Source organism: Ochotona curzoniae, unplaced genomic scaffold (genome assembly GCF_017591425.1).
Source record: "Ochotona curzoniae isolate NIBS_2020 unplaced genomic scaffold, NIBS_Ocur_1.0 contig_64, whole genome shotgun sequence".
NCBI classification, from domain to species: Eukaryota; Metazoa; Chordata; class Mammalia; order Lagomorpha; family Ochotonidae; genus Ochotona; species Ochotona curzoniae.
Window position 1 is genome coordinate 24,519,035 of NW_024466502.1, and position 26,206 is coordinate 24,545,240.

At 41.5% G+C, this 26,206-nt stretch overlaps 1 protein-coding gene across 6 annotated transcripts in view; it reads left to right on the forward strand.

Annotated features, from left to right (window-relative positions):
- TBC1D4 (TBC1 domain family member 4) overlaps positions 1–21,588 on the forward strand; it is a 164,340-nt gene extending 142,752 nt beyond the window's left edge. For all 6 annotated transcript variants that reach the window (XM_040991287.1, XM_040991288.1, XM_040991286.1 and 3 more), the window contains 6 exons: positions 1,285–1,443; positions 4,356–4,600; positions 10,875–11,034; positions 14,305–14,474; positions 16,931–17,107; positions 19,391–21,588. In XM_040991287.1, the coding sequence (XP_040847221.1) occupies positions 1,285–1,443; positions 4,356–4,600; positions 10,875–11,034; positions 14,305–14,474; positions 16,931–17,107; positions 19,391–19,624 (1,145 nt within the window). In that variant the 3' untranslated portion in view covers positions 19,625–21,588. The remainder of the gene's footprint in view (positions 1–1,284; positions 1,444–4,355; positions 4,601–10,874; positions 11,035–14,304; positions 14,475–16,930; positions 17,108–19,390) is intronic.
- Positions 21,589–26,206: the final 4,618 nt, after the last annotated feature.

Sequence of the window (26,206 nt, forward strand, 5' to 3'; positions counted from 1 at the left end):
AGGATCAAATCATATGTGAACTGGGAGTGCTTACACCTTGTAACTTTACTGACAGATATATCAGGAAAAGTGAGTGGTGATGCTGGGTTCATCTATAAACAGTGAAGAAAGATGTGTTAGAAAATCCAGTGGGAGAGCTGGGAATTCCATAGAGGCAACAGTTGAAACAAGAAACCAGAGGAATGAAAATAACCAGGAATGTCAAGTGTTTGGCAGGGAATGTGGGGTTGGAGGGGCATAGAGCTAAAGGTGGTCTGGATCTATTCTGGGGAGAACCTCATTCATCATATTAGGAAGGCTGAGGCTGTCAACTTTTGGAGAATCATGTATTCTAGTTTTGTAAACTGGCATTACATTTCAGAGAAGACTGGTAGAAATCTTTTCATTAACCAGCTTGAGCTGAAGAACCTATTCCAGATCTAGTCAGTTGCAACTGGAAACTGCGTTGACCATCTCCTGTGCTGTAGAGCATGAACTTGTGTCCCTCCCACTGCTGCCCCCATGTGCACTGGCACAGAAATCACAGTGAAGGCACACTGAGCTACTGGTGACATCAAACTGTTAAGCTCACTAGAATTAGTGTTCACGCGTGCAACATTCTCTCTGCTCCAGAGATGAGTGATGTCCTGGGAGAACTTCAGTTATGCCTTGGGACTATACTGACCATTTTTTACTGCTTCATTCCTTTAATGGCTGTGTGAGAATTCTAGTTAGCTCACTTCCACTAAGTTACTTGTTAATAAGAAGGATTTACACATTGTAATATGAGTATGCATACTTGTTACTGTCTTCCACCCTCCCCGCCAAAAGGATGAAGGCAGCCTGTAATACTTTTTGGAATTTCAGCATTTGGCCTCTTTAATCAGACCTTTAGAAGTTCTAATCCTAAACTGACACCAGCTGAGTGAACTTGGGCAAATTACTAAGGTCTTTCTGCCTTAGCTTTGCGATGTGTATGATGGAGGTAAGAGTAATTACCTATCTTACAAGAGTGTTCTTTGAACACATGTATAAGGTTCAGGGCTAGGCACCCTCTACAAGTGTGCTGTGTGTTGCTCTATTTGTTAGCTGATGTTATCCCTCAAACTGCCTGTTTTGTATGACTGTAAGATGTTAGGAGTCGTTAGATGGTATTTGTCAAAATGCACTCTGTCACTACATTGTGATCCCAGGGTGGTGTTTGTACAGTACTGTTGCCTGTGTTCAGCAATGCCGTGATCAGCCGCAATTGAACAAGTGCATCTTGGAGTCTCATGTCTTGCTTATTTGTTTCTTTGATTGCAGGCGTCCCCAAGAGTCGACGAGGAGAGATTTGGCAGTTCTTAGCTTTACAGTACCGTTTAAGACATAGATTGCCCAATAAGCAGCAGCCCCCAGACACATCCTATAAGGAACTTTTAAAGCAGCTCACTGCTCAACAACACGCCATTCTTGTGGATTTAGGTATGTTTGTCCTAATTGTCATTGACTAAAGGCAAGTGGATCTTTTGGTAGTGTGTTTTCCAGGGGTGGGACATTGATAAGAGGAGCTGCTGGCCTTGTCCTTCGCTGAGAGCAAGCTGATTTTGTGTCTGATAGGATACCTTAAATATCTGGAGATTTCCTCCAAAAGTTTGTGCACAAAAAGAAATTCATCCTATATATTGTTGTGGAGTGTGAGAGAGATCACACTGGACCCAAGTGTAGGATGTTAGGAGGAGTCTTTATTTCCCAGGCTTAGTGACAGTAGCTCCCGCCACATTCCAGGAACCCCTGTGCTAAACTGCCAAAGTCAGGGGTTTTCAAGCTCTCATCCTCCAGTCAGATTGAGAGCCAGGCAGTACAAGTTTCAGGCAGGCAGGGAGTTACCAGAGCCCAAAGTTTTCCTATAGTTAACTAACCTAAGTAGCACAACAGGGGCAGGGGAGGCCAGGTGCTCAGAACCTCTGGATTAATTTCTGCACAGTCAGTTGTTGTGAATCATGTAGAAGATAGGAGAGGCAGGGTGCGTTTTTTGTGCCTTCAGTGAATTTAAATGGTGTGAGAAGAGGCAGTAAGGGCGGGGTGTGAAAACTCCATGTCTGTGCCTTGTCTGCTGTCCAGTAACCTGATGAGGGGGCAATCCATTAATGGCAGCGTCCCATTACAATTTGAATCACCAGAAAGATCATATTATGGGTTGCCTTCTGTTACTGTATTTTCTAAGACTGACTTGTTGTTTGGGAAAGACAATTACATGTTAGGCAGTTTTAAAATAGGCTTAAAGAAGAACTAAACAATGTAATAGAGATATACTAAGCAATTCTAGACCTGGTACTGAAGTCGGGCCTTTAATATCATATTCAGAGTAATATATACAAAGAAGCTATATTGTAGAAAGCCAGGATATCCACCTGCAGAGTGATGAAAAATGAACTTCTGAGTGTAAAGGTGAATGCGTATTCAAGGCCTGGAGAGAACTTCCCATGACAACTTTCATTTTACTTCTTTTAATATTTTCTAAAACACTTTTGAGTTTCTTTTTATGCTTTTCAAAATTTTAATTGAATTTTTATTAGCAAGGTACAGACACACACAGCTGTCCTTCCCTGGTGTATCCCCCAGATGCCTGCAGTGGGCTAGGCTCGGTCATGTTGAAGCTGGGAGCCACCCATGTCTCCCATATGAGTACAAAGAACCCAAAGACCTAGGTGAGCACTGCTGCCTCCCAGGGCATTCCCAGGAAACTGAAGTCCAGAGTTGGAGCTGGACATGGAACCCAGGCTCTCCAATAGGGGCTGTAGGTTCCTTACTGATGGACCAAATGATAAATAATGAGTATCAATCAACTTTGGAAGGTCAAACTGGCATGCTTTTAAAAATTGTTTAATCCCTTGAATTCACATTCAGATGTGTTTTCTGCATTTAAAATATTGGATTAAATGTTCTGTGTTGGCATTTGATTATTTCATCTGTGAAATGGTGGCAGTCAGGGTTAGCCATGGTGCCCTGATAAAGAGGGAAATGGCTCAGATCCTGAGAAAGACGAAAGCAGAGCTAATGCCAGCCCCTTGGGTAGGCAGTGAATTGACAGTTTTCTTGACTAAAAATTCTAAGGGAGAAAGTCAAATGGTTAGTTTAAAAATTGCTTATTTGACTCTACTTGTAACTATCAGTGCTTCTTCAAAGAGTCTTCTGGTTTTCTTATGCCTTCTGCTTACTCTGCAAAATTAATTGTGTCAGTTCCTGGGGAAAAGTCACTTTTATGCACATGTGGTAGAAAACACTTGAGATTCAGGCATTCTTGCAAGTTCTGACTGCCCTGAGTAATCACTTTGCAAGGAAGCTAACGCGCCCCTTCGTTGGTGCAGTACAAAGAAAGTCCCAAACAGTATCTACAGCTTTGGAAGTGAAAATGGTGTTTATTTTTGTTTTGGTATTTAATACCGGCTTTTAGGCTTTTAAGTGATACAGAAGCCGCGAATTCCGTCTGGCTCTGCCACATGGGAGGCACTTCCAGTTCTGGTTTCTTGTTAACGGGCATCCTGGAATGCAGCTGGCAATGATTCAAGTGCTTGGGTTCCTGCCACCCATGTGGGAAATTTAGAAACCAAACATCTGGGCTTGGCCTAGTGCAACCATGTCTGTTACAAACATTTAAGAAGTGAACCAGCAAGTGGAAGATCTCTGCTTCTCTCTATGTTTCTCTTTGTCTATTTCTCTTGCTTGCTTTGCTTTGCCTTTAAAATAAATACATAAGTAATTTTTTTTCTGAAAATGTCCTTTTGGTGTCATAAGAAAAGCAGCAATAAATTTTTTTTTGTGAACCCAGTAAGATTTCCTTTTAAATCTTATGATAACTCTTACAAAATTCTGACTTTAGATAGAAACTTTGACATGAATTTTGAACTTGCCTTGACTCATCTGAATCATGTTCTGTTTCGCTCTCTCTCATGGATGTGCCCTGAGTTTGAAGGTCTTTTAGTTTTGGTTTTGGTTCGTTTTGCTTTTAGTGCTTTTAGAAAGAAGTGCTGACTAGCAGTATTTGTGTTTTATGCCCATCTCCTATGAGGGCAATTAAAAAAAGTCATGGTGAGATGCAACAAGAAGATATTTATTTGTAGCCCAAAACATTTGGAAACCCACGCAAGTTTTTTTCACAGCAGCACCTCTCCCATTAACTTTTGAAGACTGTTCAGATGGGAGGGTGTGGTCATGAACACAGCAAGAAGGGCCTGGAGCTTGCTAGAATGGCCATGTCCCTTGGGGATGTCCCTAGTGGTCCATACTGGTCTGGGTAAAAGTGTTTCTTCTTGGAGATCCCTGAGTTGTGATGTCATTCTCATCTCCAAGCAATGAGACCATCTGACATGAATTTTATCTCTGTCGCTTTCCAGGAAGGACATTTCCGACTCATCCTTACTTTTCCGTGCAGCTTGGGTCTGGGCAGCTGTCCCTCTTTAACCTCCTCAAAGCCTATTCTTTGCTGGACAAGGAAGTGGGCTACTGTCAGGGCATCAGCTTCGTGGCTGGAGTCCTGCTTCTGCACATGAGTGAGGAGCAAGCCTTCGAGATGCTCAAGTTCCTCATGTACGACCTTGGCTTTCGCAAGCAGTATAGACCCGACATGATGTCGCTGCAGGTAAGGCAGGGGCTTGGCGCCAGCCGCGCAGAGGCTGTTCAAGGACTCTCCAAATTGCATTTCCTATTTCAGGACATGTGGACCCACTGTCTCAGACCTTGTTTGCATGTACAGGATTGTCTTAGTTCATTATTCTTTTTTAAAGACTTATTTTTAGTTTTATTGAAAAGTCAGATATGCAAGAAGGAGGAGAGACAGAGAGGAAGATCTTCTGTCCAATGATTCACTCAGCAGGTGGCCACCACAGCCAGAGCTGAGCTGATCCGGAGCCTCTTCTGGGTCTCCCACATAAGTGCAAGGTTCCAAGGCTTTGGGCCATCTTCAACTGCTTTTCCAGGCCACTAGCAGGGAGCTGGATGGGAAGTGGGACTGCTGGGATTATAACCGGTGGCCATATGGGATCCTGATGTGTGAAAGGTGGGGACTTTAGCTACGAGGCTACTGCACTGGGCCCCTTAGTTCATTCCTGATAGTGTGACTCTTGGGAATCTGCTAACCATTCACATACTTAGAAGGTTATATAGAGTGTTCACCAGGCTGTGAAGTTACCATGATTTGATCTTTACTGGGTAAGTACTCTGAAGTCTATGAACAAGTCAAATAATGTGTGCGAAGTGTTTTACTTGGTTTCTAAACAGTGTATTTACATCTCATATGGGATAGAAAGGACTGGTACCTGTGTGTGTGTGTGTGTTTTGTGGTAAGAAATTGGCAAAATTTAATGAAGGTAACTACACCTGACAGACCAGGTGGCCATCTCGGGAATGGCTGAGTGACCAGATTGCTTTCAGACGGTAGTGTTTGGGATGTGGGTATAGGCCCCTGTGTCTCCTGCCCTTTCCCGTTCTGGAATAGTGCTAGATTGAGGGATTCCTGCATGTGAAGCTCCTGAACTTCCTTCCGGAAGTCTTCATCACGGTCTACTGGTCTTAATTGTCCCCCAGAACAGAGCGGATTCCATTACGCTGCCCCAGGGAGAGGACTGACCCACCTAACACAGTTACCAAATATGGACAAGACCTAAGATGTGAAAATGTTGTTCTACTCCCCAGGCTGGCTTCTGCATTTTTTTTTCATTCAACCACAGGAAAATTTCCGTTTTTATAAAAAAAAAAACGAAGTCTGATTTTCTTGATCCCCTTTTATACAAATAGGCGAATGTCTACCTGGCTATCTAATATTTACCCTTCAAAAGAATTAACCCATCATTGTTGGGAATAGAATGAGTAGATGTCTTGTGTATCATCTTCAGACTAGCATACCAAGTCCACCTTACTGCATTCACAGGCCTAGGAACATGTTGCAAAGTTCGGCCAGAAGAATCACCAAACCTCTTCTGTTTTCCATCCTCTGACAAGACATTTGTCATCCTCTACTGCCTAGATGAGCTGACTGTCACGATCGTTGTGTGCATCTGTGCGTGCTGTCCACTGCATAGGCATCTGCAGCCGAAGAGGCCTAGTCCTGGACTACATCTATTTTGATTTTCCCTGTGGCTGGAGTTTGAGTAGAGTGGTCTAGTTAGGAATCCCCGCAAAATCCTCACCTGAGGTGGCCTTAGACTTGACTCTTGTGTGTGCCAGCCAGTAGAGGGTCGGGTTTGGTCTATCCCCTGCACCAACCAATGCACATACTGTCACTCTCACCCCAGCCCCATCTCTCTCACGACCTGATGGGTGCTGCAGCCTAGCCCAGCCCAACCCACCACAGGCCCTGTCTTCACATACACCAGCAGATGCCACAGGCTAGTCAGGGTTACCCTCAGTAACCTCCACCAGGCCTGCCTCCAACCGTGTCTTTTGTGTGTGCCGGCACATGTTGCAATCTAGCCTGATCTGTCCTATATCCCATCTTGCTCCCATATACATCTATGAGTGCTGCAGCTTAGGTCAGCCAGACCTGCCCCCAGACCCAGCCCACATGTATGCCAACAAGACTTGCTACCTTGCCAGCTTGGCCTGCCTGTAGCCATGGTTCTTATGCTTAGCAGTGGGAGCTGTAGCACAGCAGGGGAGAGCCCATAGTTCCTCTAGCATGCCTGCTTCCAGCCTTGCTTGGGGGACCGTGGTCCAGCATGACATGACTTGCACTCAGTCCCAGCACTTGCCGGTGGGTGCTGTGGCTGACCTGGCTGCCCCACACCCAACCTGACCTGCCCTCAGACTGGCCTGCCCCCAGTCCCAGCTCTCATGCTCACCAATGAAAGCAGTGGCCCAGCAATGAAGAACCTTTAGTTCCTCCACCAGGCCCAACCCCTTGTGGGTCCTGCTCATGTCAGTGAGTGCTATGGCCCAGACTTGCCAATAGGTGCTATATAGCCTGGCTCAACCTAGGCCACCCCCAGTCACAGCTTTCACTAGCTAAGACTGGCCCATCCCTAGCCCTCCTGTGAACTGACAGATATTGTGGTCCAGTTTGGTCTGGCCTGCCCTCAGACCTAGTTCATGCATATACCAAGAGTTGCTGCAGTCTTGCCTGGCCTGCCCGCAACCCCAACTCTCACACTCACCAGCAGGAGTTGCAGCTTAGCAGGAGGCTTCCCGTGTTCTCCTACCAGGCCTGCTATCAGCCCTGGATCTCGTGTGTGTTGGCAGGTGCTGTGGCTTAACCTGATATGGCTGGCCACAGTCCTGGCATTCACCAGCAGGTACTGCAGCCTAGCCTGCCTGGCCTGCACCTATTCCAACTCTTGCTAGTGGGTGCTATATAGCCTAACTCAGTTTTTCCCACCCCCAGACCTGGCTCTCATGTGTACTGCTGGGTGCTGTACTACCTGCCCTGTACCCATTATGGCTCCTGCATACACCAGTGGGTGTAGGAGTCTCACCCAGTCTTACCGACTTCCAAACCCAGCCCACATGCATGCTGACGAGTGCTGCACCCTTGCCCAGCCTGGTCTGTCCACAGCTCTGACTCTTGTACTCACCAGTAGGAACTGCAGCCTAGCAGAGTAGTCTCCAGAAACCTACCAACGTCATTACCAGACCCAGATCTTTTTTTTTTTTTAAATATATTTATGTTTAGCAGTTTGAAGCAAGATTTTACAGACCTTCATGCATTTTAGGATAATCAAAACAGACTTATAACTCTAACAAGCCATATATTAACAATTGAAGAATAGAATAGTCTTAGGAGGGGTGTGCAGAGAAATCTCCAGTGAGGAATAACTGAACCTTGCATCCTACCTAGTGAGGTCTAGGAAAAGCCAAGCTGATTTTTCCTAATTGTTCTAAGCTTTCTATATTAGTCTCTTTCTGTCTATCTGAGCTAATTTTGGTGCTCCAAAGAGACTCTGATGGTCAGTGCAAGAGAGGATGAGTGGCCAAAGTTGGAACTAGGTAAAGACCAGAGAGAGCTCCTCTCCTGAGCTCAGATCTGATATGTGTGAGCAGGTGCCTAAATCTAGCCTGGCCTGGTCCACCCTCAGTCTTAGCTCTTGCTACTGGGTATTGCAGCTTACCCAGCTCAGTGCAACCCACACTATCTTGGCTGTCATGTGTGCCAACAGATGCTGAGACCTGGTCCATCCTGGCCTGTTCCCAAACCTGGTTTACACAGAGGCTGAGTGTTGTAGCCCCACCTGGCCTGGTTTCCCCGCCCCCACCCTCATTTCAGCTACTGTGCTCTCCAGCGGAAGCTAAGGCCTATAAGGGGAGTTCCCCAAGTTTCCCTGTGAGACCTGCTCTCAGCCCCAGATCTCATGCATTCCAGTGGGCGCTGTGGCCCTGCTTGGCATCTTCTACCCCATCCCAGCCTTTGCATGTGCTGGTGGGTGCTCCAGCCTGGCCCAATCCGGCCTTCTCCCAGCCACAGCTTCTGTGAGTGTCAGATAAGCTGATCAGTCTAGCCTGATCCAACCCATCACCACTACAGCTCTCTACGCAAACTGGCAGTTACTGCAGTTCCATAGAGGCGAGCCTAGAGTTCCCTGCAGAATATGCCCCTCGATCCAGTTCTCTCAAGCTCTGGGTGCTGTTGAATAGCCTAACATGGCCCATCCCTGCTCTGACATGGGCATGAACTGTGGCCTAGCTCAGTCAGACATTCCCAGTCCCAGCTTTTGTATGCGCCTGCGGGTGGTGGGCAGTTTCAGTTAGCCCAGCCCAGGTCTCCACATGGGCAGGTACCTTGGTCTGACCCAGACATGCCCTCTGGTTTCCCACATCTAAACCACCCTATCTCGGCTCCTTTGCCTGTGAGTGAAGTGGCCCAGTCCGTGGAATACCGCAGAAGTCATTACTCCCCTGTCAAACATGCCCTCAGCTGCTCCTACTCTGTCCCCAGATCCCCTTTCCCGAGGCAATTTACAGTTCACCCCCCAAACCTGGGGTGCAGGGTAGTGTGTCCTGGCCTGGTGTTCCCCACCTTCCCCACATATCTCAAAATATATATATAGGCAACTATGCTGTCATACTTGTATAGTTAACAGAAAATTAGCATTAACCAGGCCTAGAATGCTCACCGATTATTGGCTGCTTTTTTTCTCTGGCCATGTAGCACTTACGTAGATTCAAGGCAACCTAAGCAGTTGCCTAGAGCTGGGGGAATTTCTGATTTCTTGTTTCCTTGTTGGTGAGGGTGGCCACGTTGGGCCCTTGGTTTCAGTTACCTTAACTGTGAAATGAAGGAGTTGAAGTTTCTCATGTCTTAACGTATGTATCTCACTGTGGTTTGTGTCCACCATCTCCCGTGTTGTGAAAGCATTCTTTCTCTGCAGTCATTGGTCTCCACTTTTTATGTCTTCTCCCTCCTACCTTTCTCTTTGTGTATTTTTTCCCCTCTAGTTCTACCTCTTCTATATGAAGAATTGTTTGTTCATTACAAAAATTAGGTTTTATTATTACAGCTTCCTTTGAAGGAGCCACAAATTGGATTTTTATTTGCCCAAGTATATCTTGCTTGGTGTGTGTGTGTGTGTGCGTGTGTGTGTGTGTGTGTGTGGTCTGTGCGCACACATGTGCAGGTGCATAGGGAAAAATGCAGAGATCTTTTCAAAATCTTAAAGGCTGAATTATTCTCTCTCCCCATTACACTGTTACCGTACCAAGAGCAGAATGCTTTATGTGGGATATTTGCTTTTTATTCTGCTAATTTGACTTAATATTTATGCTTATTAGTATGCCATTTTGAAGTAAGACATAAAGGAAATGAATTATCTTTTACATGACTTATTGGGCTAATCCATTAAAAAAAACCCTCTATGTATTACTCTAATCAAACTTCTTATTTTTAGCAATGACTTCCTGGGACTTTTCATTCTTTTCTTTTACAGTTTTTATGGAAATTTTGATTCCAAAGGTAGAGATTGGAGATAAGAATCAAACAAATAATTGGCTGTATTTTATGTACTTAGGGTATCCCCTCCCCCGCAAAAAAGTTTGCTTGCTCTTAATTTTGGACTCCAGAAGCAATTGTCGACCTTACATTATAATGGATTTCCTTTATGTGATTTCGTAGCACTAACTGCTTAAGAATGGTGTTTTACCTGGATTTTTTCTTGTGAAAAAAGTCTTGGACGTTTGTAAAGAATATGCTGTTCATTTGCTAGCACAACACAAGGCTGAAATAACCAATCAGATCACCAGCACTCAGCTATTATGGGTATACATTTCAGTTAAAGCACAGTTCACAATCACTTTATTATATATTACTTCTTTTTTTAATTCTTTATCAGACAGAGGAGCTTAAAATTTTTCTGTGGGGTCTTTATAATGTAAAGTACTGCCAAACATAAACTCAGTAGCTAAATGAAGTGATTTCTTTTAGTTCATGTAACATTTATAGTTCATTACCTAATTGACCTTTTTGTCATTAAAAAAAAATAGGATGGCTAGAATACTTGGATTCTAGATGTAACATCTCTGGGTTCTGGCCCCATAAGGTTCTCAGTCTCTATTCATTATAGCAATAGACATTTTCTATGGGTCAAAAACAAGCTCTGTCATGAACCAGCATTGGATCCAACAGATAGACGAACTTCACTTCTGTACTAGACACAGTAGATTCTTTGGAATAAAGATATCGTCTGGCCTTGGACAACACATTGTCTACAAGTTGTAAGCCAGGAGAATTCTGTTTAGATTTCAAAAGCAATATTTCTGTATAAGAGGAAAAATACCATGTCTGTGATAAACAATTACTGCTGCTTTTATTAATAATTGAATATTGTGAAATGTTAGTAAATATTAGAGTAAAACAATTCAAGTTAATGTATTTTAGGCTCACTCAGATAAATGCATAATATCTTTTTTTTTCCCCTCCAAATCAACTCCAGATTGAAATGTACCAGCTCTCCAGGCTCCTTCATGACTATCACAGAGATCTCTACAATCATTTGGAGGAGAATGAGATCAGCCCCAGCCTTTATGCTGCCCCCTGGTTCCTCACACTGTTCGCCTCTCAGTTTCCTCTAGGATTTGTAGCCAGAGTTTTCGGTAAGAGCTGACTTTGATCCAACGGAACTGGGGTGTTTATTCTAAGGGAACATACATCTGGCCGTGTGGTATCCAGTTGCTTTATCACACATTGGACAGAATGGCAAATTGCTACTGGAATTTAATAAATGTCCATGGTGATGTTCAGTAGTCATTTGAAATGCTGTTGGTCTTAAGTGAAATCAAAATGCAGTGGAAAAGTTGCTCTGCTGTAGCTGAATAAGCGATCATGAAACACTGATTTTTGTTGATGCCTAAAAAATCGCAGTGTACTTTTTAAAAAGAATTTGGACTGAGAGCATAATCTGTGTCATCTGTACAACTTTCTAGATTTATGCATACATCCTTCCGACCTCTGAGTTTTGTTCGGTTGTTTCTTCCAAAACCATTTTCTTCTTTAATCTGGTTCAAAACACAGACACACATGTTATCTGAGTGGGACAACGAAAGTATTGGTGTTGGTGCTCTTTCTAATGGCATTTCTTAACCCGAGTTTTTGTTCTCCTCAGGGTAGTTGTAATTACTGCTGCATTGTGTAAGTGGCTTTTCTCTCATTCCAATATTGGAGTGTAGCCAATCTGTAAGGCTGAATGAATTAGGGAAGATCTCTAATCACAGGCTGTAGAAGAACCCAGAGCTGGTCTTGTGAGCCCATGTTTTGTTCCAGTCCCAGTATTAGACACTGGGAACAAGAAGGGCAATAGTTTTTGTTATTATTGCTATTAGAAGTATTAGTCATAGTAGTAGTAGTATTGCTGCAGTTTGGGGACTGTCTGTATAAGTTTGTATAAGTTCTTGGTTGAGTTTCTCTTTTATTCAAAAAGAAAATAAGGAGTAATTTATTCTAATAATGTCTTGCCTTACGTGCCCTCATAACCTCAGGAAGGGGCTGCCACAATTTTTCTGTTCTGTGCATCTCTCTGGAAGCCATGGTCAGTGTAGTCAGTATTCATTCACAGCTGTACTTTCATCAAATTTGGCATTTTCTATACAATTGTGAGTCTAAATAGTTACAGGTCTTTTCTACTGTTTAAAACATTGGAATAGATTTGAATAGAATATATTTACTATATCCTATATTCAGTATATTCAATATAGAAGTGTTACAATATAGGAGTATTACAAATAGTGTTATGAAATACACGATTTAAAGAGACCACTTCTGAAGATGTGTGTAGCATTCCAACTTACTATGAAGGGGCTCCTTTCTACTGGGAGCAAAATTCTACCAACTGATTCTAGTAGCAATTTAGAAAGTCAACGAACTTCCTCATTAGTTTTAGAGAAGTGATATTTGGTTTAAAAATTCTAGAAGCACAATTTCTTAATGCTTAGCAATTTAAAAAGTGTTGCTGAAGAATTTCTAAATAAGCAGATATGCAAATGAGAGCTCACTATTCATCTTGCAGAACATTTTAACAAATGGAGAATGTTTACAAGATAATCTGCTTGTGATATAGATTCCATGTGCTGAAGAGTACATTTTATCTGCCAAAACACTGCATTAGCAGGAATATAGTCTGTAGACAAAAGTGCAGCAGAAGAGTAAGATCAAAGTCAGATGAATCACGTATTCACCGGGCCTCCCTTGTTTATTCGGTACACCCATTGCTTTTCACCAGTGAAACTCTGCTTGCAACTAGGGTTCCTGATAATGGCCCTTCTGTTACTCCTCATTATAAGTAGATTTCGATATTTCTTCTCAGAGAATGATATGTCAAATCACAAGGGTATTTCAGAGCACAACTCTTTAGTTTACTCTTGGAAAGCTGATGTCAAGTTTTATGAAATGAATGTTGCCAGTAGCATGTTTTGCTATGAAAATATTCATGGTGCTATCCATCGTGCCATCACTGCATTTCTCTGAAAATAATAAATAATAGAGACTGTGAGACTAACGTGCTGGTGCAACAAATTAAGCTGCCTCCTGTGTCACTAGCGTCCCATGAGTCCCAGTTGCGTCACTTCCTATCCAGCTCCTTGCTAATGGGCTTGAAAAAGCAGCAGCAAATGGTGCCAATGCTTGAGCTCCTGCCATCTGCTTCGGAGACTTGGATGAAGTTGTAGGCTCCAGGCTTGGACCTGATGCAGAACTGGCCATTGTGACCATTTGGGGAGTTGACCCAGCATATAGAAGAAACCTCTCCCTTCTCCCCTCCCCATCTGTGCCACTCTATTTCTCTTCTTCCCTCCCTCTCCCTCTTTTCCTCCTTTCCTCTCTATTAGCAAGATGGAACATACCTAATTAAGAATTGCTGTGTTCACCATAATTCTTTTATACTTTACTGTTTTTCAAGACAATCCTGCTCTGTATTATTGAGAAAAGAATGACATCAACTAAGAGAAATTTTAATCAAAAGTATTTGATTCTTTTCAAAACTATTGCAATCTTTCATTTCTAAGAAAGAAGAATTTAGATTTTGGGTTCACATTTGTTATCAACTGTCTTTTTTTTTTTTTTTAGTTTATTTTTATTGGAAAGACAGAATTACAAAGAAAAAGAGAAAGATCTTCTGTTCACTGGTCTATTCCCCAAATGGCTTCAATGGCAGGAACTGAGCTGATCTGAAGCCAGGAATCAGGAGCTTCATCTGAGTCTCTCACTTGGGTGCAGGGTCCCAAGGCTTTGGACCACCCTCTACTGCTTTTCTACGTCTCAAGCAGGGAGCTGGATGGGAAGTGGATCAACTAGGACACAAACCAGCGCCCATATGGGATCCTGGTGTATAGAGGACAAAGATTTAGCCACTGAGCCACTACATCAGGCCCTATCAATTATCTTTAAATCCTTTCTAAATATATCTGCTATGACATAGATTTGATTGCGTGTTAACTGGTTTGGTAACTTTTATTTTGGTAATGCAAGTTCACATAGTCCTATTTGGTTATACTGATTTGTTTTTATGTTCCTGTTGGGAAGAAAAATCTAAGTATCAGTAAATAAGTACCATTGATGTTTATCCATTCTCCATTAAAATCATTGTGAGAGATTATAAGTAACACATAGATAAGAATATAACATTTTTTTCCTTTGCTATCCAAGTCTTATTGAGATTCTTACTAGGTATGGGGAATATTTAAACACCTATTTGTTTCAATCATATTAAAGTTTTTTCTGTAATAAAGCTAGTGGTTTTGATCAATTTTGATTGCCAAATGTTCTCTGGGCCTGGTGCAATAATAAAAAACAAAAGGTTCTAACACAAAGAATGTACTTTTTACACAGAGCATGTTTACATTTGATCATGACACTTGTACCTTTTCTTTTAGATATAATTTTTCTTCAGGGAACTGAAGTTATATTTAAAGTGGCGCTCAGCCTGCTGAGTAGCCAGGAAGCACTTATAATGGAATGTGAAAGCTTTGAGAATATTGTGGAATTCCTTAAAACCACACTTCCAGATATGAATACCTCTGAAATGGAAAAGATCATTACCCAGGTATGATTTAAGTGAAAACACTAGTAATGACTATACTGGGTCATAGATGAAGTGTTTTAGCACAAAATGCAGTTTTGCTTGGCAGTTGTAACTCATTTTTACTTTGATCAGGTGCATTTTAGGTAGAAATGGGACTTGTGAACTACTCGCTGTCTGATGTTGTCTTTCTCGGCTATGCACAGGAGGCATGGTTGAGTGCTACTTAATGAGTATCTCGGACCTCCTGTCAAAGCCTGGAAGACCTGAGGCTGGTAGGAGGTCCACTTGCCTTTGTGAGAATGTTAGTCCTGTTGTAAAATGCACACGGAAGTCGTGTGGCAAGAGTGCAGACTTTGGAATGAGAAAGCATGAAGTTGGACTTGTACATATCATCCTTGTTTTCTCAACTCCCAAGCGAGAAGATAGTGGTCAGTGGGAGTCTCTGTAGGAAACAGCTCCTTCTAACATGTCTAATGATGAGCCATTTAGAGAGAGATAGGCACCCAGTGTGGCTGTCCACATGCCCTGGAGTTAGTGCTGAGGGGGCCGTGAGGAATATCATAGGGTTACTGGGCCCGAGGACAATTAGAACTGTAGAGGACCTGTATCTCTGGTGGATGTGTTCTTGCAGAACTAAGCAGGGAAGGCACCTCCTGCTAGCACCTCCTGTTGGCCAAGAGTGACAGAGCCAGCCAGAAACGAGTGCAGGAGTATGCAGTTCAGAAAAAGTCTGCCTTCCAGGGTGTGAAAGGGTAGATGAGGGCAGTGAACTGAGTGTGGCTCGCAATAGAAAGTAATACAGACACCAACTCACTTGGCCCTGGCCCTTCCCAGTGAGTAGAGGAATAGTATTACATGTTGATGTTGTTGCAGAGCAATGAGCACACTTAAGACCAAATTTGCAGGTACAGTGATCATGCCTTGTGAGTACTGAGCTTAGAGCTTAGAGAAGAAAAGAGGAGTTGGAAGTCTTGTTCCAGTGCCTGCCACCTACATGCTGTGAGACTATGGGAAGGTCACAACCTCTCTGATTCTCTGCTTCCTCTCCTACAAAATGAAAATAGCAGTAATTGATCCTGTTACATTTTCATATTATTTTATGAGTAAATATAATTTATAAACTAAAGTGCCTGCATGTTCTAATTCGTAGTATCATGGGGAATTTTATAATTAAATCAAGTTTTCTTTCTATGATATGGAATTTAATTACAAATAGATTGTTATATAGTTATCTATAAATTGTTTTTATTTGTGCAAATGTTCCATAAGCTGAAAAGCACTGCTTTTACTTAAACATTTACTTATCTAACTAACATGCATTCAGAGATTGTGCTTTTGCAAAATTGAAACCAGGTATCATCTCTCTTCTGGAATTCATGAGGATTACCTGCTTTGAAAAATGATAACCAAATTAGTCTAGAAGTTCCCATACTCTAATTTCTTTAAAATTACTTATTTAATTAATTTGAAAGGCTGAAAGAGAGAGAGAGGTGAGGAGGTCTTTTCTTCTGGTTCATTCCACCAAATGCCCACAACAGTCAAGGCTGGGCTGGGCAAGTTGGGCTGAAGCCAGGAACCCAAAATTCAAAGCAGGTCTACCATGTGGTAATGGGGTTTCCTACTGGAGACTTCACCTGCCACACCCTATTGTGTGTATTAATAGGAAGTTGGAGTTACAACCAGGACTTAAAGTCAGGCACTTCAAAGTGAAACCAGGGCAACTCAAGCAGTATTTCTACAACTAACTAATGTCACTCAAGCAGTAGAATAAGTTATGTATTTTTTGTAATTTTTTTTCAACACTGTTAGCATTGGTGTCATTGCTCACACAGAAGCTGCTGCCTCATTTTCCTCTTAATGGGGTTTTGCCAAGAGGAGAGCCTGTCCTCCAGTTTCTAAGCAAGCTGTCTTCATTTGCTGGTGACAGGGGAGAGGGGAGACAGCCCTACTTAAACCTACCAGTTCTACCCGGGACTTGGGATATGCAATTTTGAGGGTTGTCAGTGTGGCACAACATGGAAGTGACTCCTAAGAGACCCACATGGAATTGGAATAACAAGTGGATAAAAATGTTCATTAAAATCTGTGCTATTGACAAATAAATTGGGCAGTTTTCTGTTCTCTCTTTTCGGGAACAACCTCACACAATCTTGCTTCCTAATCAGTAATGGTGATCTCCATCACAGGTGACAAAAGCTCCACATTGCATTTCGGGAGACAGGAAGTAGAGTATGACATTGTAGAGCAACACACCATTGACATCAATTTTTTCTTATGATTTGATCTCATTATGAAAATGTTTCCATCGTGAAGAAACAATCTGTTCCAATCCTTATGTAATTTATTCTTCTATTGACTTTTCCATTTTATATGCTTTAATGAAGTTCCTCATTCATCAGTACTTGGAAATAAATATGAAGTATATCAACACACTGAGGTACTGAAGGCCAGACTAAGCTGGACTATTTTCATGGCAGGTGTTTGAGATGGATATTTCTAAACAGTTACATGCCTATGAGGTGGAATATCACGTGCTACAGGATGAACTGCAAGAGTCTTCCTATGCCTGCGAGGACAGCGAACCTCTGGAGAAGCTAGAGAAGGCCAATAGCCAACTGAAAAGACAAAACATGGACCTCCTAGAGAAACTACAGGTAAGAAAAGGCAGAGCTGCCTCCTGCCTGCACAGAGCCAGAAGGGGAGTAATGGTGGGGAGTGTGTGTGTGTGTGTGTGTCTCCACTGCTGGCAAAAGCCTGCAGTGTCAGACTGCTCAGGTGCTCCAGGGGCTGAAGATGAACTTTCAAATGCAAATGTCACTTGGGAGAGAAAATGAACACTCAGAAAAAACTGGGAGTTAAGAGCAAAATCCATTGGGTGTTGTGCATATCTGGTTACTTCAGAGGCAGAACAATTGACTATGGGAAATTGGAGTGGGTGACCAAAGTGTGAGTTAGAGCTAAAGTGTGGGCAACAGCGAACAGTGAAGAATGTCTTTAGTCTGAACTGGGCACAATGTAGCATAAGCAAGGAAGATGTACAGAGAATCACAGTTAGCTTTGCTTTAATTCAAGATTTCTGTTGGGATAAAGTGGGATAGATGTGATAAAGGCAGAAGTTAATGAGAAGTGACATTGGTGTCAGTCATAAGAGCATGTCTTTAAATTCTGTAGGCAGTGAAATCTGCCAGTGTTTCTGAGCCATGATTTAGAATCATCTGACTGGAACTTTGACAAAGACAGATAAGGATGAGGACAGAAGGTAGTGAGGCCAGCTAGAAAACATTTGCAGTAATCCAGCTGGAGATAGGAGCTGTGTAGTATAAAACAAAAATGGAAAGATAAACACACATTTTTTGAGAATTGAATCAAAGTATAAATGAATGGTTCCTGCTCTTCCATGAAGGAATTTATAAATTACTTGCAATCTAAACTACTGTATGCTTATTTATAAACACAAACTGACAAATGCAATACAGAATGTGTTAAAAAGTGCTATGCTGCATCTCCAGCTTGAGTGATGTGTACTTTATCTTCATGTCTTGATGGGTAAGGCTTAAAAGTGGTCAGGACAAAGGAGGTAAGCCAGTGGCTCTTTTCTGTTACTATAATGAAGCATCTGAAGCTAGGTAAACGTAAGTAAAAGAGGTTGAATTGGCTTACAGTTTTGGAGGCTGAAGGTGTAAACAGTGTGGTGACAGCTTGTGTGACATCTTCCTTGGTTGCATCATAGGGCAGGTGGTGCCATGTTTAGGAGCATGTGCCAGAGAGAGAGAGATCACATGGTGACAACAGGAGGCCAGGAAGACTGAATGGGCAGTTCTTGGCTTTCATAATAATTCTCTTGCAATAATAAACCAGGTTCCCATGAGAACTACCTCAATCCCATCTGAGGACAATGACCCCAGTGAAATAAGAGCCTCCTACTTGATCCCATGTCTTAGCCCATTGTCCGTCACATAGCCATACTACAGATATAACTTCCTTATGGAACACAGTTGGACCATATCCAAACCATAGCAGCAGCCTTACAGTGGGAGATGAATTCTGAGGTAGTGCTTAAGTGTTTTGGGTCTTTGATTTCTGCTTAGCCTGCCTCCTGCCTCATTTCTGCCAACATTGTGTCTGCTTCCGAAGTAGCAAGCATGGAAACTCTGCTTCTGTGTGATGAGGCCCTTTCCAATCAAGGTGGGAGAGAAATGGATTAGAAGTGAGGAGTCTCTAAAGTGGATGCTTCTCCTGCTTAGGGGACAGCTAACTGACTTCCAGTCCTTTATCTTAATTAGTTTTGGCTCATAGAAAATTCTGTCCCTTTTTCTACTCAAAGAAGAGCCACCATAGTCGGTGTATTTGGTTAACCAGTGTTTTTAAGTGTATTTAAGTAACCGGTGCTACTTGGTTATTTCGGTGAGGATTAATTAAACATTTCCTCATTGAGTATGGTGGATTTGCACCTCTTTTTTATATTATACTGATTTTTCTTAATTGTTACACATGCATTCCCTCATGATTTAATACAGTCATCATCCAGTAATTTGGGCATCCCTGACATTGAAACAAACTGATAGGATACCAAGTACATGTTTAAAGAAATCTGAATTTCCAGTAAGAGGGCAAAAGCTCCTCTGTCTTCTGGAAGGCAAAGTAGGTGATGAAGTGAGGAGCCCCACCATTGCGGGGAGGCGATGCAGTGTTGTCCTATTGGTGTTTGCAGTGAGAAGAGATGAGTCATGTTAGTACCACAGTTGCATTTTTTTTAGAAACCTAAAATACCCCCCATTTTTTCTTGGAGGTTTTCAAAGTATTTGTGTCACATCATATTTTATTAATACATTTGATATAATTGATATATGCAATCAGGAGCTGCTATATTGCTATACAAAGCCAACTTCACATTTTTATTTTGGAAAATTAAAACAAGATTTCTTTTATTCAAACAGGTGGCTCATGCGAAAATCCAGGCCTTGGAATCCAACCTGGAAAATCTTTTGAACCGAGAGACCAAAATGAAGACATTAATCCGGACTCTGGAGCAGGAGAAGATGGCTTATCAAAAGACAGTGGAGCATATCCGAAAACTTGTGCCAGCAGATGCTCTAGCTAACTGCGAAGCACTGCTTAGAGACCTCAACTGCAGCCCCAACAGCAAAGCCAAGTCAGGAAACAAGCCATAACTGCAGATACCCAGCAGCAAGTGCTCCTTAGCTTGCTACGGAGAGGAAGAGCCTGTGTGATGCCAGCCCACATTGAGGGACCCACCTCCTGCTGGTCCTAAGTCAGCAGGTGCATCTTGCTCTCCTTGGAGCTTGCCACCCCTAAGCCATCATAGATTTGTAAACTGGGGTTTTCTCTTGTTGATGACTGTACACACACATACACACGCACATATATGTAAAATGGAAAAAAAGAGTTCATGCTTTCAGGTCAAATGAGTAATGTGTATCTAGTATAGTTTTTGTGTCAGAACCTCATGAAATCCACACCAAAGGAAGTTGAAGTGTGAAATCTCTCTTGGACCTATGTGCACTCTTTTTGTCTTTGTAATGAAACAAAGCTTGATTATCTTTGTATATTGAAATATACTTGAAAAAATGAATGTATTTTTTTGCCTCCAAAGAAAAGCATGTTTCCCTCAATGATGGAAAGGTAGAAACATTTATGTGACTTTCTGTGCATCTGTCTTAAAATTGGCTGACATTGTCTATTGGAGGAGAATGACTGATTGCTAATCAGGCTCCGGTGGATTTTAGGGGAGGGTGGGCGATCTTTCTGCCCCACCTGCTTTGTGCCAACTAGCATGTCACTTCTACAAGCAGTGGGAGTCCTGTTAGACCTTACTTTTGAGCTTTGTAAGAAGGTAGAACATTGTACCTGAGCCTACCCAGGACAAAAAAAAAGGAGATTGTTGTTAACTTTCTGGAAAATCAGTCTAGCATTAGTAACTCAAACTAGAAGTATCAGGCCTCAAAAATAGAAGTGAGTGCTTACCTTGTCAGCATTAGCTGTCTATATTTTATCTAAAATGACTCCTGTAGTCACGCACTGACTTCCATCAGTTCCACAGTCACACGGTGACAGGGATTTGTCATTCCCCATTAAATTGTGAGTGCTTTTACTTTCATTTTCTCTACCTTAAATTTAGAAGAAAAGCAGTCACAGTTGCTCTTCCAAAGTTGATATGTGCTCGTTTAGGAACAAGCTGTTGAAATTGGTGGGAAGGAGAAAGGCTTATGGTACCAGTCCAACAAATGCTACAATCCCGCGTTGGGATTCCCAGGGTCTTCAACCCTCCAATGGCTTTTTAGAGGCCATTCATCCGAGGTGAATGTTTGGAATCCACCTGATTTTCAAAGCACACATGTAGCATACAGCTTTCCATCTCAGAGGCGACTCTGTGATAGTGCCTCTGAAAGTTAGTGTGTCAGTTTTGCTTTCCCAAGCAGTTTCTATTCTCTGTGCTTTTCACATTACTTACTTTTTCGCAAAGGGATGACTTGGGATAATTTTTTTTCAAAGGCAGTTCATTCTGTAGAAGCTGAATTGTATGAAGAAGTAGAAGAATAAAGCTGCCGAGGAGTCAGAGAATCCTAATGAGCAGGTGACATGCTCTGTCTGCACTGACCCAGCTGGAATGCAAAGGGCTCTCACCACAGAGCAGCATGCTCTTGCATCCAAGCAGTGTCTTACAGGATAGTGAGGTCTTATCAGTAGAGTTAATATTGTTAATTTCTAGGAAATGCTGATTCTAGGCACCCCAATCAGTTGGGGGCCATCAACTGATTTGTTGCTTGGAAGAGTTTTTTCCTGGGAGGAATATGAATATCTTCTTAATGACAGGTGATGAAAACTGCCTGATGGGAGTTATACACAGATAACAGTCAAGGAGTTGTCCAGTTGTGGGAAGAAACTTCTTTCTCTTGTTTAGTTCTAAGTGATCTTTATTCTGGATGTTTAGAGTCAAAATTATTGGTTACATTGTTCAAAGATTAAGGTAACATGGATACGATATTTCTTTTAAAAACACATTTTCTTTTTCCTTGGTGATTTTGTAGACGTTGTATCAGTTGTACTTCATGTGTTGTTACATCTTCATCAGGATGTCAAGTCTAGGTCATTTCCAATAAATTTTGCTGCAGTTTCCTTGTCTCACTGGGATTACTTGTGTTACTTCTTGGGGAGGAGGAAAGCCCTTATTTAGATTCCTTACAAAATCTGGATGGGTTGGATTGAAGCTGATGCATTAATAATTCCTCCTCATATAAATTAATACAGTGGAGGTAACTGAAGAGACATTTATGAAAGCATTGTTGATAGTTTCCAGTTTCTGTCAAGGTGAAGCTTTTGGCTCCTGATTAGAAAGAGAAAGGCAACCGTTCCAACAGATTTTCATTCTGCCCATTCTTATTTTTTTTTCCTTGAACCCCTCCTAGATATTAAGGGAAAGAAAGTGGGTAAGAAAATATACAATTTTCCAGTTGGATTAGATCCAAAATAGCTAAGAATTGTGGGTGCTTAGTGGTGAATGTGATATGAACATATTGATTTGAAGCAGATACTCTATCTGCCATGTGTAGGTTAGATGTATAAATATTAACACCTGGACCCCACAGCACATATCCGCCAACACATCACAAATAAAGGAAATGGGAGACTCATTGAAACGAAATAAACTTTGTTCTCATCTGTAAGGTCACTTTATGCATAATTCCTCTGGAACTGAAGGCTTTGAGTATGATAAGATTGAGTATATTTGCAAAGCTAAAAACCAAGTTTAAGGTCATCAGAATCAGAAAAGAGTTGATATGTCCTAGAAAGAAATTAGGCTTTGGCATATCCACCTGGAAAGAACCTCCTGGCATCATGTCCTTTGGTAAATGAATGCAAGCAGTTAGGTAGGATCCAAGTGTTTTGTCTCCTCTGCCAAATGAGATTGATCTGTGTTGGGCAAGTGTCCCAAAATCCAGCTCACCCACCCTGCTGTGTGAAGTCTGCCCTCAAAGTGGCAATGCGTTTACAGCTCAGCATTGTTCTGTTGTAGAATGAGGGTAGGACTGAAAACTAGAAATATGCTAATCCCTGTGAGAATTCTAAATAAATTTAAACAGGACTTCAAAATATTTGAATTGTGGTTAGCCAATACCCAACAAAAAAGTTCTTATCTACATTGTATTTCGGGCCTGGTACAATAGCCCAGTGGCTAAGTCCTCGCCTTGAACATGCCAGGATCCCATATGGGTGTCAGTTCTAATTCTGGCAGCCCTCCTTCCCGTCCAGATCCCTGCTTGTTGCATGGGAAAGCAGTCAAGGACGGCCCAAAGCCTTGGGACTCTGCATCCATGTGGGAGACCTGGAACAAGCTCTGGGCTTCTGGCTTTGGATTGGCTTGGCTCCACTCATTGTGGCCATTTGGGGAGTGAATTATCTGATGGAAGAGCTTCTTTTCTGTGCCTCCTCTCTGTATATCTGCCTTTCCAATAAAATAATTTTTTAAATGGTGTGCAGTTCAATGACACTAGCCATATTGACAAATTCTGTGCAACAACCACTACTGTCCAGACAGAATCCTTTCCATGGTGTAAAATTGAAACTCTATACTCTTAAGTATTGATTCTCCCCTACCTTCTCCCAGCCCCTGGTAATCCCCATTCTGCTTTGTCTTTCTAGGAAGTTGACCACTCTAGGTACTTTACATTAAGTGAAAACTTCTACTCTTTAGACTTTGTGACTGGTTTGTTTTACCCAGCAAAGTGTCTTCAAGGTTCATCCATGCTCTAGCATATGTCAGAATCTCTTTCTTAAAGCTGAAGAATATTCCATTGTGAACATACATACCACATACATACCACATATTCTTTCTTTACTCTTCTGCAGTTGGGTACTTGAGATGCTTTTAGATATTGTAAATATTGCTATGAATATGAGTCAATATAGAAACTACAGAGATAGAGCCAGTCCTGCTGCTGTGAACACAGCCACGGACGTAAATGTGCAAACACATCAATCTTAGCAGCTTGGTGCCTTTTTTTTTTTTTTGAGTCCACCCATGAAGAATGAATCTGGTTTACGTACTGATACTATCAAATTGCTAAACTTCCTAAGGCCTCAAGCTGGATCAAACTCAACAGGATAAGTGGCGTTTTTGGATGATTTTTAAGTCATTATTTTTATTTGGTGGGGGAGCCCTACAATGCACAGAATTGATGTTGGGAAATTGGTTTTCTTGGTAATAATGCTGCTTTTGCAAACAGAAGACAGTATTTTTCCAAAAGCTATTCAAATGTTGCTAATATTCATGTTCTTTTACAAAGTGAAATTGTCAGGTAGCTTGATGTTTTTTTCCTTCTCAAATTGAAATCATTTGCAAATTCATAGATGCTATTCTCAAGAGAACATATTACTCAGAAACAATCATTTCCATTAAAATGCTTGTTATGCTCTGTGTTTTGGGAGACATTTCAGAAATAAAGCCTCTCTAAATGAAAGGAGAATATTTCCTATTTTGGCTTTTACCAGCTTGGGCATATTTCAATTTTCTCTTTACATCCATTTCACCCCCAAAAGAAAAAAAAAAAAAAACAGTCACTTTGTTCCAGTTCTATCTGCTCTCTAATTTAGCCTTTCTATAGTAAATTGGTGCTTATAGGGAGAAGTCACCCTTCATTGTTTAAGTAATCTATTAAAGTATATGTAATTAGAACCTTCATTAACACTTTAATAGTATTTAGACTTAAAATCACAGGGTAAGGCAGGGAGGGATGTGTCAGTGAACTGAGTGAGTAAATATGTTTGCTTTTCCTTTTATTTTCATGAAGCTAAACTTAATATCAGCCATGTATGCCATTGGACAAAGTATCCCACCAACTCAAGGAATCAAAGGAATACATTTCACATGTTGTTTTGATGAAAGACATAGTCCAAGTGTAAATCAGGAAAACACACTTGTTTGCAACTGCATATTTCCATTCCTCTGCTCTATCAGAGCCTGGAGGAAGTGTGCAAAAGAGAAGTTAACAGTACAATCCTCTGCCTTGAAAACATTGTCATAATCTGAACACCCCTTTCTGGGAGACTGTGCTAATCCTCTGTTGGAAGGAATGTGTGGAGGGATGAGAGCCATGCACTGTTTTGTTGTCCAGATGAACTTGTTTGGTGACAGGCAAAGTCATACAGGCTGAAGAACACTTCATGATTTTGTAGGTATTTTATTGAGCCGATTTATCACCAAAAACACTTATTTGTGTCCATGACAAGATGTGTGGAAGAACTAACTTCTTCCGTTTCATTTTTGGATTGACAACCACACAAATTGTTAGCAACATCTGTGAAAGCCATTTCCTATGACTCTATAACCCTTACACTATCTCAGGGTTTCCCCCAATTTTTTTCTTCTTTTTTCTTTTTATTTTTAATTTTATGATACAATTTCACAGGCTCTGGGGTTTCCAATACCCCATCCACAAAACCCCTCCCCCCAACTAATTTCCCCATATTATTATGATAGCATAGTACTTCATAAGAAGTCATCAGTCCATCATTCTGTTATATAAGTGTGTCCTGACATTGCTGGCACAGACAATGGCAGACAGTCTAGCATCTTACTGTCAAGATATAATCAACAGTTTCATTGGGAGTCCATCTTTGATTTGGAAGTAGAGATGCATACTGCTTTGTATCCTCACATCTGGATAGGATAGTCTCTATTATACCGCACTATATATTTCCTTAAATGAGAAGCTGTGAAACAAAATCAACAACAAATAAAGTTAAAAATTTTGCAGCACCATGGAGTTAAGTGACATGCTATTGAATAACTAATGTGTTGATGAAAAAAACCACAAAGGCTTCTTGGGGAAAATAACGCTATTGTTTGATCTGTGAGTCAGTGACGAGTTAAATAAAAGAAAAGAAACTTTCGAAGAAATGAAAATAATAACAATATCAAAACCCATCAGTTACAGCAAAAACAGTATTAAAAGGGATATTGATCATTTATTTTGCATGAAGGTTGACATACCAGAGAGAACATACAGTATTTATCCCTTTGGGACTGACTTATTTCACTGAGCCTAATGTCTCTATCTCAGATCATTTGGTTGCAGATGGTAGAATTTCATTCTGTTTAATGGTTTAGTAGTATTTCTCAGAGTAGATGCACTGCAGTTTCTTTACCCACTCCTCTTTGGATGGGCATCTGGGTTGTTTCCATTTACTATTGTCTTTGCTATTGTAGATTCTGCTGTAAATATAGGATTACTGATCCCTTTCTCATATGCAGTTTTCATTTTCTTTGGGTATATTCCTAGGAATGGGATAGCTGGGTCATATGGCAGGCTTATTTAGAACACTCTAAGTACTCTCAAATTTATTTTTTGAGAACACAGACTCTTAAAAGGTAAACAGGATTTATGGCTAAGGAAGTGAGAGTCAGCATAGTAAGTCACAATAAATTCATTTAGTGTTCTGCAAACTTTCCAGAATCTTTGGCTTAGAACCAACTTTTCAAGAGGAGGGTGGGCTGAGGAAGGAGCCTTGCAGCCCACTGTAGGGAACAGAGGGTTTATAGACCCTCAAAACAGGGGCAACTGTGGCTCCTGTCCTTGCTACCTATTGACTGGGGCAAGTTGTCACGCATTCGGGAAGCTGAGCTTCTTGATGTAAAATGATGGACTTACTGTTAGATGATGAAAGTTCCCTTCAGCTATATGATTTCAATGGCCATTGGTGGGCCAAAGCTCTGGATGAATTCTGAAAGCCCA